The following is a 17,284-nucleotide window of genomic DNA, read 5'->3' as shown; positions in this document are numbered from 1 at the left end:
AGGGTAAGAAACAATAAATAATGAACAGTAAACATTACAAAAGTTTCAGAAGAATCAAGACATTTCAAATGTCCTGTTATGTCTATATACAGAGTTATAACAATGTGCAAATAGTTTGGTTTGTATCTCTCTCTCTCTCTCTCTCTCTCTCTCTCTCTCTCTCTCTCTCTCTCTCTCTCTCTCTCTCTCATCGAGATCAAATTCCAACATACAGACATTAAAACCATGTGCATAAGCTGCACCACTAAAGCACACTAAACAACAGCTAAACACAGCTAAACAACAGCTAAACACAGCTAAACAACAGCTAAACCACAGCTAAACACAGCTAAACAACAGCTAAACCACAGCTAAACACAGCTAAACACAGCTAAACACAGCTAAACCACAGCTAAACCACAGCTAAACACAGCTAAACCACAGCTAAACAACAGCTAAACAACAGCCAAACACAGCTAAACAACAGCTAAACACAGCTAAACACAGCTAAACCACAGATAAACACAGCTAAACCACAGCTAAACCACAGCTAAACACAGCTAAACCACAGCTAAACACAGCTAAACCACAGCTAAACAACAGCTAAACCACAGCTAAACACAGCTAAACCACAGCTAAACACAGCTAAACCACAGCTAAACACAGCTAAACCACAGATAAACACAGCTAAACCACAGCTAAACACAGCTAAACCACAGATAAACACAGCTAAACACAGCTAAACCACAGATAAACACAGCTAAACACAGCTAAACAACAGCTAAACACAGCTAAACCACAGATAAACACAGCTAAACCACAGCTAAACACAGCTAAACCACAGCTAAACCACAGCTAAACACAGCTAAACCACAGATAAACACAGCTAAACCACAGATAAACACAGCTAAACACAGCTAAACCACATATAAACACAGCTAAACACAGCTAAACAACAGCTAAACACAGCTAAACCACAGATAAACACAGCTAAACAACAGCTAAACACAGCTAAACCACAGCTAAACCACAGCTAAACCACAGATAAACACAGCTAAACACAGCTAAACAACAGCTAAACACAGCTAAACCACAGATAAACACAGCTAAACAACAGCTAAACACAGCTAAACCACAGCTAAACCACAGATAAACCACAGCTAAACCACAGCTAAACACAGCTAAACCACAGATAAACACAGCTAAACCACAGATAAACACAGCTAAACACAGCTAAACCACAGCTAAACACAGCTAAACCACAGATAAACACAGCTAAACCACAGATAAACACAGCTAAACACAGCTAAACCACAGCTAAACACAGCTAAACCACAGATAAACACAGCTAAACCACAGATAAACACAGATAAACACAGCTAAACCACAGCTAAATGCAGATAAACACAGCTAAACCACAGATAAACACAGCTAAACCACAGATAAACACAGATAAACACAGCTAAACCACAGCTAAATGCAGATAAACACAGCTAAACCACAGATATACACAGCTAAACCACAGCTAAACACAGCTAAACACAGCACACACACACACACACACAGCCACTCCAGAGTATGTTGTCCAACAGTAACTATGAAAACACCAATTAGCAACCCACTTTCAGGCAAAAAAAGACCTAGAAGCTAGAGAGGATACATAATCAATGCTTAATGTTGAGCTAGAGAGGATACATAATCAATGCTTAATGTTGAGCTAGAGAGGATACATAATCAATGCTTAATGTTGAGCTAGAGGATACACAATCAATGCTTAATGTTGAGCTAGATGATACACAATCAATGCTTAATGTTGAGCTAGAGGATACACAATCAATGCTTAATGTTGAGCTAGAGAGGATACACAATCAATGCTTAATGTTGAGCTAGAGGATACACAATCAATGCTTAATGTTGAGCTAGAGAGGATACACAATCAATGCTTAATGTTGAGCTAGAGAGATTACACAATCAATAGATAATGTTGAGCTAGAGAGGATACACAATCAATGCTTAATGTTGAGCTAGAGAGGATACATAATCAATGCTTAATGTTGAGCTAGAGAGATTACACAATCAATGCTTAATGTTGAGCTAGAGAGGATACACAATCAATGCTTAATGTTGAGCTAGAGAGGATACATAATCAATGCTTAATGTTGAGCTAGAGAGATTACACAATCAATAGATAATGTTGAGCTAGAGAGGATACACAATCAATAGATAATGTTGAGCTAGAGAGATTACACAATCAATAGATAATGTTGAGCTAGAGAGGATACACAATCAATAGATAATGTTGAGCTAGAGAGGATACACAATCAATAGATAATGTTGAGCTAGAGAGGATACACAATCAATAGATAATGTTGAGCTAGAGAGATTACACAATCAATAGATAATGTTGAGCTAGAGAGATTACACAATCAATAGATAATGTTGAGCTAGAGAGGATACACAATCAATAGATAATGTTGAGCTAGAGAGGATACACAATCAATAGATAATGTTGAGCTAGAGAGATTACACAATCAATAGATAATGTTGAGCTAGAGAGATTACACAATCAATAGATAATGTTGAGCTAGAGAGATTACACAATCAATAGATAATGTTGAGCTAGAGAGGATACATAATCAATAGATAATGTTGAGCTAGAGAGATTACACAATCAATAGATAATGTTGAGCTAGAGAGGATACACAATCAATGGATAATGTTGAGCTAGAGAGGATACACAATGACATATTCCTGCAGCTCTTTCTCTTTCTAACGGTCTAATGCAGATATTCCCAAACCAAATAAAAATGTGATTAACATCTTTATTTTAAAAAATGAGCTTAAAGTTTTCTTTACTGACCATAATCTTCACTTGTCTGACCGCTTGCATGATGACGGGTTTCTCACACGACTGACCGATCTGGGTGATGGTGTTTTGTGCATCCTTTCAAGAAAACCCTTCTCATTAATCTGTGATGAGTTATTCACCATTTTCGATGAACAAATAAGGTTTTATATGTAAGATGGTTAAATAAAGAGCAAAATGATTGATTATTATTATATTATTATTTGTGCCCTGGTCCTATATGAGATCTTGGTCACTTCCTACGAGCCAGGTGGTGACAAAAACTCACCCTCATTCTAATGTTTAATAGTATAGTATATCGTATAGCGTGTGTGGCAGGCTTGCAATGAGGGCAAAAAACAACATTTGAGAGTGTGCTGAACCCTGGTGCTAGAGGGGGTACAGCTGACCCTGGTGCTAGAGGGGGTACAGCTGACCCTGGTGCTAGAGGGGGTACAGCTGACCCTGGTGCTAGAGGGGGTACAGCTGACCCTGGTGCTAGAGGGGGTACAGCTGACCCTGGTGCTAGAGGGGGTACAGCTGACCCTGGTGCTAGATGGGGTACAGCTAGAGGTTGAATGTTTGAAGGGGTACGGGACTATGAAAAGTTTGGGACCACTGACCTAGGTCAACAGTGTCTAGATGGAACCACTGCTCTAATGATTATTGCCGTCTATACAGTGCCTTGCGAAAGTATTCGGCCCCCTTGAACTTTGCGACCTTTTGCCACATTTCAGGCTTCAAACATAAAGATATAAAACTGTATTTTTTTGTGAAGAATCAACAACAAGTGGGACACAATCATGAAGTGGAACGACATTTATTGGATATTTCAAACTTTTTTAACAAATCAAAAACTGAAAAATTGGGCGTGCAAAATTATTCAGCCCCCTTAAGTTAATACTTTGTAGCGCCACCTTTTGCTGCGATTACAGCTGTAAGTCGCTTGGGGTATGTCTCTATCAGTTTTGCACATCGAGAGACTGAATTTTTTTCTTCACAAAAAAATACAGTTTTATATCTTTATGTTTGAAGCCTGAAATGTGGCAAAAGGTCGCAAAGTTCAAGGGGGCCGAATACTTTCGCAAGGCACTGTATACCGCCACAGACTGATGCTGACACTAAGACCGCACTCAACCAGCTGTATAAGGCCACTCAACCAGCTGTATAAGGCCACTCAACCAGCTGTATAAGGCCACTCAACCAGCTGTATAAGGCCACTCAACCAGTTGTACAAGGCCACACAACCAGCTGTATAAGGCCACTCAACCAGCTGTATAAGGCCACTCAACCAGCTGTATAAGGCCACTCAACCAGCTGTATAAGGCCACTCAACCAGCTGTATAAGGCCACCCAATCAGCTGTATAAAGGCCAGTCAACCAGCTGTATAAGGCCACTCAACCAGCTGTATAAGGCCACCCAATCAGCTGTATAAGGCCACTCAACCAGCTGTATAAGGCCACTCAACCAGCTGTATAAGGCCACTCAACCAGCTGTATAAGGCCACTCAACCAGCTGTATAAGGCCATGAGCAAACAGGAAAATGCTCATCCAAAGCCTAAACCCATACAGGGAACTATGCACTTCTGACACACTAAAGCCTAAACCCATAGAGGGAACTATGCACTTCTGACACACTAAAGCCTAAACCCATAGAGGGAACTATGCACTTCTGACACACTAAAGCCTAAGAGGGGGAAACTATGCACTTCTGACACACTAAAGCCTAAGAGGGGGAAACTATGCACTTCTGACGCACTAAAGCCTAAACCCATACAGGGAACTCCGCAAAGTTAATAACTAGAGATATCTCCTCAAAGTGTATAACTAGGGCTCTCTCCTCGAAGTTTATAACTAGGGCTATCTCCTCAAAGTTTATAACTAGGGCTATCTCCTCAAAGTTTATAACTAGGGCTATCTACTGAAATCGATTTTCCCCTATCACTATTCCTAACTCTCCTTAACAAAACGAGCCAGGGTCTTGTCTATGGCTATCTCTATGACACAACACCACCCACAGTGCTAGCTAGCTACTACTACCCCCTCAGACCCTCCAGAAAGCAGCAGTGTAGACGACAGATCACTGACCCACCACCTAGTAGCTCGCTGGTCTCTCTCTCTCTCTCTCTCTCTCTCTCTCTCTCTCTCTCTCTCTCTCTCTCTCTCTCTCTCTCTCTCTCTCTCTCTCTCTCTCTCTCTCTCTCTCCCTCCCTCCCTCCCTCCCTCCCTCCCTCCCTCCACTACCCTGTAGAAAGAAGTAGTAGTGAGGAAGACCATTAAACTCACCATCTAGCATCCCAGTAGTACCAGCAGTAGCAGCATAGATGTTTCCTGAGCCAGTTCTAACTAAGAATGAATTAGGGCCAAACTCTTCTTCAGAGTCAGAGCCCTGAGCTTGCAGTGGGGCGGGCTGAGTCGCACAGTTACCTAGAAACCTTCCCTGGCTCTCATTGGCTGCTGACAAGGAGGGGGGAGGGTACGGGAGCTGCTCATGCTGGACAGGGGAGGAGGAAGAGGAACAATGCAGAGGAAGACCTGTAGGACGGACGGACAGACAGACAGACAGACAGACAGACAGACAGACACGGAGGACCAATGAAACAACACGACGCCACTCTTGTTATATGCTTCTCTGTTGGGGTGGGGTGTTGTATTGTGTTTTTTGATGTGTTGCGTTGTGATTGAGGAACCACATGAGGACCAAATGAAACACCACAGCCCCCCCCCCCCCCCCCCCCCCCACAGCCTCCCCCCACCCCAGAGGAGCAGGCTACAATGACAGAAGAGAACACACAACATGATAAAAGAGGCTTTAACTGTGAAATCAGGTTCCAAGACAAATTACCAGGGACATGTCAGGAACAAATCAATCTTGTCTTTCTTCTAGTTGTATTTATCTTTTTAAATCCCCAGCTGCTATTTAAACATCTACAGGAAGTTAAAACAGATTTATTTTCATATGGTGAAAAGAAATGGCAATAGACTGGGGAGAGTTTATTTTTCTTCTGTTAAAAACATTCGACAGATGATCTCTGTGACTTTTTAATCAGGTTGTATAAGAAAAAACAGTGTTCAGACAGAAACTAAAAAAGAGAAACAGATTTTAAAAAAAGGGGCAATTAATATGAAATGACAAAAAAATATACAAAAATGTTAAATATTTTGTGTTGTACCTCCAGATATAATTGTTCATTGGACAATGTGTTTTTTGACCAGAAAATAATTATGATAATACACTGCTCCAAAAAAGTAAAGGGAACACTAAAATAACACATCCTAGATCTGAATGAATGAAAATATTCTTATTAAATACTTTTTTCTTTACATAGTTGAATGTGCCGACAACAAAATCACACAAAAATGATCAATGGAAATGAAATGTATCAACCCATGGAGGTCTGGATTTGGAGTGACACTCAAAATTAAAGTGGAAAACCACACTACAGGCTGATCCAACTTTGATGTAATGTCCTTAAAACAAGTCAAGATGAGGCTCAGTAGTGTGTGTGTGGCCTCCACGTGCCTGTATGACCTCCCTACAATGCCTGGGCATGCTCCTGATGAGGTGGCGGATGGTATCCTGAGGGATCTCCTCCCAGACCTGGACTAAAGTATCCGCCAACTCCTGGACAGTCTGTGGTGCAACGTGGCGTTGGTGGATGGAGCGAGACATGATGTCCCAGATGTGCTCAGTTGGATTCAGGTCTGGGGAACGGGCGGGCCAGTCGATAGCATCAATGCCTTCCTCTTGCAGGAACTGCTGACACACTCCAGCCACACGAGGTCTTGCATTGTCTTGCATTAGGAGGAACCCAGGGCTAACAGCACCAGCATATGGTCTCACAAGGGGTCTGAGGATCTCATCTCGGTACCTAATGGCAGTCAGGCTACCTCTGGCGAGCACATGGAGGGCTGTGCGGCCCCCCAAAGAAATGCCACCCCACACCATGACTGACCCACCGCCAAACCGGTCATGCTGGAGGATGTTGCAGGCAGCAGAACGTTCTCCACGGCGTCTCCAGACTGTCACGTCTGTCACATGTGCTCAGTGTGAACCTGCTTTCATCTGTGAAGAGCACAGGGCGCCAGTGGTGAATTTGCCAATCTTGGTGTTCTCTGGCAAATGCCAAACGTCCTGCACGGTGTTGGGCTGTAAGCACAACCCCCACCTGTGGACGTCGGGCCCTCATACCACCCTCATGGAGTCTGTTTCTGACCGTTTGAGCAGACACATGCACATTTGTGGCCTGCTTGCAGGGCTCTGGCAGTGCTCCTCCTGCTCCTCCTTGCACAAAGGCAGAGGTAGCGGTCCTGCTGCTGGGTTGTTGCCCTCCTACGGCCTCCTCCACGTTTCCTGATGTACTGGCCTGTCTCCTGGTAGCGCCTCCATGCTCTGGACACTACGCTGACAGACACAGCAAACCTTCTTGCCACAGCTCGCATTGATGTGCCATCCTGGATGAGCTGCACTACCTGAGCCACTTGTGTGAGTTGTAGACTCCGTCTCATGCTACCACTAGAGTGAAAGCACCGCAATAATTCAAAAGTGACCAAAACATCAGCCAGGAAGCATGGGACCTGAGAAGTGGTCTGTGGTCTCCACCTGCAGAACCACTCCTTTATTGGGGGTGTCTTGCTAAATGCCTATAATTTCCACCTGTTGTCTATTCCATTTGCACAACAGCATGTGAAATGTATTGTCAATCAGTGTTGCTTCCTAAGTGGACAGTTTGATTTCACAGAAGTGTGATTGACTTGGAGTTACATTGTGTTGTTTAAGTGTTCCCTTAATTTTTTTGAGAAGTGTATTTAAAAATGTAAAAAGAGTCACACAGAAAATTAGAATAAGAAGTCCCAATAAGAACAAAATATACTGATTCATGTAAATGGCATCCCTATGAGGGGTGCGTCACTTGAGTGGGTTGAGTCACTGACGTGATCTTCCTGTCTGGGTTGGCGCTCCCCCTTGGGTTGTGCCGTGGCGGAGATCTTTGTGGGCTATACTCAGCCTTGTCTCAGGATGGTAAGTTGGTGGTTGAATATATCCCTCTAGTGGTGTGGGGGCTGTGCTTTGGCAAAGTGGGTGGGGTTATATCCTTCTTGTTTGGCCCTGTCCGGGGGTGTCATTGGATGGGGCCACAGTGTCTCCTGACCCTCCTGTCTCAGCCTCCAGTATTTATGCTGCAGTAGTTTATGTGTCGGGGGGCTAGGGTCAGTCTGTTATATCTGGAGTACTTCTCCTGTCTTATCCGGTGTTCTGTGTGAATGTAAGTATGCTCTCTCTAATTCTCTCTTTCTTTCTCTCTCTCGGAGGACCTGAGCCCTAGGACCATGCCTCAGAACTACCTGACATGATGACTCCTTGCTGTCCCCAGTCCACCTGGCCGTGCTGCTGCTCCAGTTTAAACTGTTCTGCCTGCGGCTATGGAACCCTGACCTGTTCACCGGACATGCTACCTGTCCCAGACCTGCTGTTTTCAACTCTCTAGAGACAGCAGGAGCGGTAGAGATACTCTGAATGATCGGCTATGAAAAGCCAACTGACATTTACTCCTGAGGTGCTAACTTGCTGCACCCTCGACAACTACTGTGATTATTATTATTTGACCATGCTGGTCATTTATGAACATTTGAACATTTTGGCCATGTTCTGTTATAATCTCAACCCAGCACAGCCAGAAGAGGACTGGCCACCCCTCACAGCCTGTTTCCTCTCTAGGTTTCTCCCTAGGTTTTGGAGTTTTTCCTAGCCATCGTGCTTCTACACCTGTTGTGCATGCTGTGTGGGGTTTTAGGCTGGGTTTCTGTACAGCACTTTGATATATCAGCTGATGTAAGAAGGGCTTTATAAATACATTTGATTTCATTTAATTTGAAATGCTTGTTCAGGCAAATAAGAAATAAGTGCACTCAGGCTATCCAGAAGGCCAAAGTTAGTTACTTTAAGGAGCAGTTCTCTCTCTGTGGGTCAAACCCCAAGAAGTTCTGTAAAACAGTTAAAGACCTGGAGAATAAATCCTCCTCCTCACAGCTGCCCATGTTCCTTAACGTTGATGATGTGGTTGTTACTGACAAGAAGAACATAGCTGAGCTCTTTAATCACCACTTCATTAAGTCAGGATTCCTAATTGACTCAGCCATGCCTCCTTGCCCGTCCAACATTTCCTCATCTCCCACCCCTTTTAACGCTACTAGTCCTGATGCTCCTCCCTCTTTTTCCCATGCCCCGCATCAAAGTTTCTCCCTGCAGGCGGTCACTGAGTCTGAGGTGCTAAAGGAGTTCCTTAAACTTGATCCCCCAAAAAACAGCTGGGTCAGATGGTTTAGTTTCTTTAAGGTTGCTGCCACTATCATCGCCAAGCCAGATCTCTGACCTTTTTAACCTGTCTCTCCTCTCTGGGGAGGTTCCCATTGCTTGGAAGGCAGCCACGGTTCATCCTTTATTTAAAGGGGGAGATCAAGCTGATCCTAACTGTTATAAGCCTATTTCTATCTTGCCCTGTTAATCGAAAGTGTTAGGAAAACTTCTCAATAATCAATTGACTGTCTTTCTTGATGTCTATAGTAGTTACTCTGGTACGCAATCTGGTTTCCACTCAGGTTATGGATGTGTCACTGCAACCTTGAAGGTCCTCAATGATGTCACCATTGCTCTTGATTCTAAGCAATGTTGTGCTGCTATTTTTATTGACTTGGCCAAAGCCTTTGATACGGTAGACCATTCCATTCTTGTGGGGTGTCTAAGGAGTATTTGTGTCTCTGAGGGGTCTTTGGCCTGGTTTGCTAACTACCTCTCTCAAAGAGTGCAGTGTATAAAGTCAGAAAATCTGCTGTCTCAGCCACGGCCTGTCACCAAGGGAGTACCCCAAGGCTTGACTCTAGGCCCTACGCTCTTCTCAATTTACATCAACAACATAGCTAAGGCAGTAGGAAGCTCTCTCATCGATGTATATGCAGATGATACAGTCTTATACACAGCTGGCCGCTCCCAGGATATGGTGTTAAACGCTCTACATTAAAGCATTCTTAGTGTCCAACAAGCTTTATCTGTCCTTAACCTACTTCTGAACACCTCTAAAACAAAGGTCATGTGGTTTAGCAAGAAGAATGTCCCTCTCCCCACCGGTGTGACTACTACCTCTGAGGGTTTAGAGCTTGAGGTAGTCACCTCATACAAGTACTTGGGAGTATGGATAGACGGCACACTGTCCTTCACTCAGCTCTTATCAAAGCTGCAGGCTAAAGTTAAATATAGACTTGGTTTCCTCTATCGTAATCGCTCCTCTTTCACCCCAGCTGCCGAACTAAACCTGATTCAGATGACCATCCTACCCATGCTAGATTATGGAGACATAATTTATAGATCGGCAGGTAAAGGTGCTCTCGAGCGGCTAGAGTTTCTTTACCATTCAGCCATCAGATTTGCCACCAATGTTCCTTATAGGACACATCACTGCACTCTATACTCCTCTGTAAACTGGTCATCTCTGTATACCCGTCGCAAGACCCACTGGATGTTGCTTATTTATAAAACCCTGTTAGGCCTCACTCCCCCCTTTCTGAGATATCTACTACCAGCCCTCATCCTCCACATACAACACCCGTTCTGACAGTCACATTCTGTTAAAGGTCCCCAAAGCACACATCCCTGGGTCGCTCCTCTTTTCAGTTCGCTGCAGCTAGCGACTGGAACGAGCTGCAACAAACACTCAAACTGGACCGTTTTATCTCCAATCTCTTCATTCAAAGACTCAATCATGGACAATCTTACTGACAGTTGCGGCTGCTTTTGTGTTGTTGTCTGTGCCCAATAATGTTTGTACCATGTTGTACCACGCTACCATGTTGTGTTGCTACCATGTTACCATGTTGTACCATGCTACCATGATGTACCATGCTACCATGTTGTACCATAATACCATGATGTACCATGCTACCATGTTGTACCATGCTATCATGCTGTACCACGCTACCATGTTGTGTTGCTACCATGCTACCATGTTGTACCATGCTACCATGTTGTGTTGCTACCATGTTACCATGTTGTACCATGCTACCATGATGTACCATGCTACCATGTTGTACCATGCTATCATGCTGTACCACGCTACCATGTTGTACCATGCCACCATGTTGTACCATGCTACCATGTTGTACCATGCCACCATGTTGTACCATGCTACCATGATGTACCATGCTACCATGTTGTACCATAATATCATGCTGTACCACGCTATAATGTTGTACCATGCCACCATGTTGTACCATGCTACCATGTTGTACCATGCTACCATGTTGTACCATGCTACCATGTTGTACCATGCTACCATGTTGTACCATGCCACCATGTTGTACCATGCTACCATGATGTACCATGCTACCATGTTGTACCATGCTATCATGCTGTACCACGCTATAATGTTGTACCATGCCACCATGTTGTACCATGCTACCATGATGTACCATGCTACCATGTTGTACCATGCTACCATGTTGTACCATGCTACCATATTGTACCATTCTACCATGTTGTACCATGCTACCATGTTGTACCATGCTACCATGTTGTACCATGCTACCATGTTGTGTTGCTACCATGTTGTACCATGCTACCATGATGTACCATGCTACCATGTTGTACCATAATACCATGATGTACCATGCTACCATGTTGTACCATGCTATCATGCTGTACCACACTACCATGTTGTACCATGCCACCATGTTGTACCATGCTACCATGATGTACCATGCTACCATGCTGTACCATGCTACCATGTTGTACCATGCTACCATATTGTACCATTCTACCATGTTGTACCATGCTACCATGTTGTACCATGCTACCATGTTGTACCATGCTACCATATTGTACCATTCTACCATGTTGTACCATGCTACCATGTTGTACCATGCTACCATGTTGTACCATGCTACCATGTTGTGTTGCTACCATGCTGTGTTGTCGTCTTAGGACTTTCTTTATGTAGTGTTGTCTCTCTCATTGTGATGTGTGTTTTTTCCTATATTTATATTGTATTTATATATTTTGTTCATCTCAGGCCCCCGTCCCAGCAGGATGCCTTTTGCCTTTTGGTAGGCCGTCATCGCAAATAAGAATGTGTTCTTAAACTGACTTGCATATGTAAATAAAGGTTAAATCAAACAAAATAAAAAAGCCTCAGCAGATAGAACCATATATACTGATTCATGTAAATGATATTCAGCAGATGGAACCATATACACTGATTCATGTAAATGATATTCAGCAGACAGAACCATATATACTGATTCATGTAAATGATATTCAGCAGATAGAACCATATACACTGATTCATGTAAATGATATTCAGCAGATAGAACCATATACACTGATTCATGTAAATGATATTCAGCAGACAGAACCATATACACTGATTCATGTAAATGATATTCAGCAGATAGAACCATATACACTGATTCATGTAAATGATATTCAGCAGCTAGAACCATATACACTGATTCATGTAAATGATATTCAGCAGACAGAACCATATATACTGATTCATGTAAATGATATTCAGCAGATAGAACCATATACACTGATTCATGTAAATGATATTCAGCAGATAGAACCATATACACTGATTCATGTAAATGATATTCAGCAGACAGAACCATAGATACTGATTCATGTAAATGATATTCAGCAGATAGAACCATATATACTGATTCATGTAAATGATATTCAGCAGATAGAACCATATATACTGATTCATGTAAATGATATTCAGCAGACAGAACCATATACACTGATTCATGTAAATGATATTCAGCAGATAGAACCATATATACTGATTCATGTAAATGATATGCAGCAGCTAGAACCATATACACTGATTCATGTAAATGATATTCAGCAGATAGAACCATATATACTGATTCATGTAAATGATATGCAGCAGATGGAACCATATACACTGATTCATGTAAATGATATTCAGCAGATGGAACCATATACACTGATTCATGTAAATGATATTCAGCAGATGGAACCATATACACTGATTCATGTAAATGATATTCAGCAGATAGAACCATATACACTGATTCATGTAAATGATATTCAGCAGATAGAACCATATACACTGATTCATGTAAATGATATGCAGCAGCTAGAACCATATACACTGATTCATGTAAATGATATTCAGCAGATAGAACCATATACACTGATTCATGTAAATGATATTCAGCAGATAGAACCATATATACAGATTCATGTAAAAAAGCAGGACATTTTTCAAAGTTGAAATAGCTGTCTGAAAACTAGGACAAATTACCAGAAAAATCTAGCTCAAGAATATACAACAATGCAATATTACTACAATATAAAATGAAAGTGTTATATAGTAATAAAAAACATCTAAGTCCAAGCCCCGAGACTTGTTTTCTGTGTTCTTGAAGACCATCTAATGTATGGCTTTTCATAGACACACCAATTAGTCTTCTCTGCAATAGATATATGATTAGAGTTTACAATGAGCTGATTCCTAGCTTCCTTGCCTCTCTCTCTCTCTCTCTCTCTCTGTCTCTCTCTCTCTCTCTCTCTCTCTCTCTACCTTGTTCCCCATCTCTCTCTCTCTCTCTCTGTCTATCTCTCTCTCTCTCTCTCTCTCTCTCTACCTTGTTCCCCATCTCTCTCTCTCTCTCTCTCTCTCTCTCTCTCTCTCTCTCTCTCTCCCTCCCTCTCTCTTCCTTGTTCCCCATCTCTCTCTCTCTCTCTCTCTGTCTCTCTCTCTCTCTCTCTCTCTCTCTCTCTCTCTCTCTCTACCTTGTTCCCCATCTCTCTCTCTCTCTCTCTCTCTCTCTCTCTCTCTCTCTCTCTCTCTCTCTCCTCCCTCTCTCTTCCTTGTTCCCCATCTCTCTCTCTCTCTCCCTCACTCTCTCTCTACCTTGTTCCCCATCTCTCTCTCTCTCTCCCTCACTCTCTCTCTACCTTGTTCCCCATCTCTCTCTCTCTCTCCCTCCCTCTTTATATACCTTGTTCCCCATCTCTCTCTCTCTCTCCCTCCCTCTCTCTCTTCCTTGTTCCCCATCTCTCGCTCTCCCTCAGTGGTGTAAAGTGGGACTCTAACACGGACGCTTATAAGAAACCCCGCTATGCCCTCAGGTAAATGATCAACCAGGCAAAGCGTCAATACAGAACTAAGAAAGAATTCTATTACATCGTCTCTGACGCTCGTCAGATGTGGCAAACTCCTACGGACTACAAAGGGAAGCCCAGCTGCGAGTCGTTGTAGTATGATAAGTGTTGTTTTACAGGGTCAGTCATAGTAGTATGATAGGTGTTGTTTTACAGGGTCAGTCATAGTAGTATGATATGTGTTGTTTTACAGGGTCAGTCATAGTAGTATGATATGTGTTGTTTTACAGGGTCAGTCATAGTAGTATGATATGTGTTGTTTTACAGGGTCAGTCATAGTAGTATGATATGTGTTGTTTTACAGGGTCAGTCATAGTAGTATGATAGGTGTTGTTGTACAGGGTCAGTCATAGTAGTATGATAGGTGTTGTTTTACAGGGTCAGTCATAGTAGTATGATAGGTGTTGTTGTACAGGGTCAGTCATAGTAGTATGATAGGTGTTGTTTTACAGGGTCAGTCATAGTAGTATGATAGGTGTTGTTTTACAGGGTCAGTCATAGTAGTGTGATAGGTGCTGTTTTACACCACAACAACAACCACATCATTATCGCCAGGACTCAGATGCCCCATTGATTCAACTAGACACTACAGATAGACACTACAACTAGACACTACAGATAGACACTACAGACAGACAACACAGATAGACACTACAACTAGACACTACAGATAGACACTACAACTAGATACTACAGATAGACACTACAACTAGACACTACAGATAGACAACACAGATAGACACAACAACTAGACACTACAGATAGACACTACAACAAGACACTACAACTAGACACTACAGATAGACAACATAGATAGACACTACAACTAGACACTACAGAGCGACACTACAACTAGACACTACAGATAGACACTACAACTAGACACTACAGATAGACACTACAACTAGACACTACAGATAGACACTACAACTAGACACTACAACTAGACACTACAGATAGACACTACAACTAGACACTACAGAGTGACACTACAACTAGACACTACAGATAGACACTACAACTAGACACTACAGATAGACAACACAGATAGACACTACAACTAGACACCACAGATAGACACTATAACTGGACTCTACAACTAGACACCACAGTTAGACACTACAGTTAGGCACTACAGTTAGACACTACAGATAGACACTACAACTAGACACCACAGTTAGACACTACAACTAGACACTACAGATAGACACTACAACTAGACACTACAACTAGACACTACAGTTAGACACTACAACTAGACACTACAGTTAGACACTACAACTGGACACTACAACTAGACACCACAGATAGACACTACAACTAGACACTACAGATCGACACTACAGATAGACACTACAGATCGACACTACAGATAGACACTACAACTAGACACTACAACTAGACACTACAGATAGACACTACAACTAGACACCACAGACAGACACTACAACTAGACACTACAGATAGACACTACAACTAGACACTACAACTAGACACTACAGTTAGACACTACAACTAGACACTACAGTTAGACACTACAACTGGACACTACAGATATACACTGCTTCCATCACGTGGACTGGGAGATGTTTCGTATTGCGTCAGATAACAACATTGACGAATACGCTGATTCGGTGTGCGAGTTCATTAGAACGTGCGTTGAAGATGTCGTTCCCATAGCAACGATTAAAACATTCCCTAACCAGAAACCGTGGATTGATGGCAGCATTCGTGTGAAACTGAAAGCGCGAACCACTGCTTTTAATCAGGGCAAGGTGTCTGGTAACATGACCGAATACAAACAGTGCAGCTATTCCCTCCGCAAGGCTATCAAACAAGCTAAGCGCCAGTACAGAGACAAAGTAGAATCTCAATTCAACGGCTCAGACACAAGAGGCATGTGGCAGGGTCTACAGTCAATCACGGACTACAGGAAGAAACCCAGCCCAGTCACGGACCAGGATGTCTTGCTCCCAGGCAGACTAAATAACTTTTTTGCCCGCTTTGAGGACAATACAGTGCCACTGACACGGCCTGCAACGAAAACATGCGGTCTCTCCTTCACTGCAGCCGAGGTGAGTAAGACATTTAAACGTGTTAACCCTCGCAAGGCTGCAGGCCCAGATGGCATCCCCAGCCGCGCCCTCAGAGCATGCGCAGACCAGCTGGCCGGTGTGTTTACGGACATATTCAATCAATCCCTATACCAGTCTGCTGTTCCCACATGCTTCAAGAGGGCCACCATTGTTCCTGTTCCCAAGAAAGCTAAGGTAACTGAGCTAAATGACTACCGCCCCGTAGCACTCACATCCGTCATCATGAAGTGCTTTGAGAGACTAGTCAAGGACCATATCACCTCCACCCTACCTGACACCCTAGACCCACTCCAATTTGCTTACCGCCCAAATAGGTCCACAGACGATGCAATCTCAACCACACTGCACACTGCCCTAACCCATCTGGACAAGAGGAATACCTATGTGAGAATGCTGTTCATCGACTACAGCTCGGCATTCAACACCCTAGTACCCTCCAAGCTCGTCATCAAGCTCGAGACCCTGGGTCTCGACCCCGCCCTGTGCAACTGGGTACTGGACTTCCTGACGGGCCGCCCCCAGGTGGTGAGGGTAGGCAACAACATCTCCTCCCCGCTGATCCTCAACACTGGGGCCCCACAAGGTTGCGTTCTGAGCCCTCTCCTGTACTCCCTGTTCACCCACGACTGCGTGGCCACGCACGCCTCCAACTCAATCATCAAGTTTGCGGACGACACAACAGTGGTAGGCTTGATTACCAACAACGATGAGACGGCCTACAGGGAGGAGGTGAGGGCCCTCGGAGTGTGGTGTCAGGAAAACAACCTCACACTCAACGTCAACAAAACTAAGGAGATGATTGTGGACTTCAGGAAACAGCAGAGGGAACACCCCCCTATCCACATCGATGGAACAGTAGTGGAGAGGGTAGCAAGTTTTAAGTTCCTCGGCATACACATCACAGACAAACTGAATTGGTCCACTCACACAGACAGCATCGTGAAGAAGGCGCAGCAGCGCCTCTTCAACCTCAGGAGGCTGAAGAAATTCGGCTTGTCACCAAAAGCACTCACAAACTTCTACAGATGCACAATCGAGAGCATCCTGGCGGGCTGTATCACCGCCTGGTATGGCAACTGCACCGCCCTCAACCGTAAGGCTCTCCAGAGGGTAGTGAGGTCTGCACAACGCATCACCGGGGGCAAACTACCTGCCCTCCAGGACACCTACACCACCCG

The 17,284-nt window shown here is 43.5% G+C and overlaps 1 protein-coding gene across 1 annotated transcript in view; it reads right to left on the bottom strand.

Moving 5' to 3' along the window:
* The window catches only part of LOC139385837 (teneurin transmembrane protein 4), a 523,395-nt gene that overhangs the window by 427,545 nt on the left and 78,566 nt on the right, over positions 1 to 17,284 (bottom strand). Inside the window, exon 3 of the mRNA XM_071131087.1 lies at positions 5,112 to 5,360. Coding sequence (XP_070987188.1) covers positions 5,112 to 5,360 — 249 coding nt within the window. The remainder of the gene's footprint in view (positions 1 to 5,111; positions 5,361 to 17,284) is intronic.

The sequence above is a fragment of the Oncorhynchus clarkii genome, chromosome 27, assembly GCF_045791955.1.
Source record: "Oncorhynchus clarkii lewisi isolate Uvic-CL-2024 chromosome 27, UVic_Ocla_1.0, whole genome shotgun sequence".
Taxonomy (NCBI): domain Eukaryota; kingdom Metazoa; phylum Chordata; class Actinopteri; order Salmoniformes; family Salmonidae; genus Oncorhynchus; species Oncorhynchus clarkii.
Note: the sequence above shows the minus strand (reverse complement) of the source record. Positions and strands in the feature narration are given on the sequence as shown.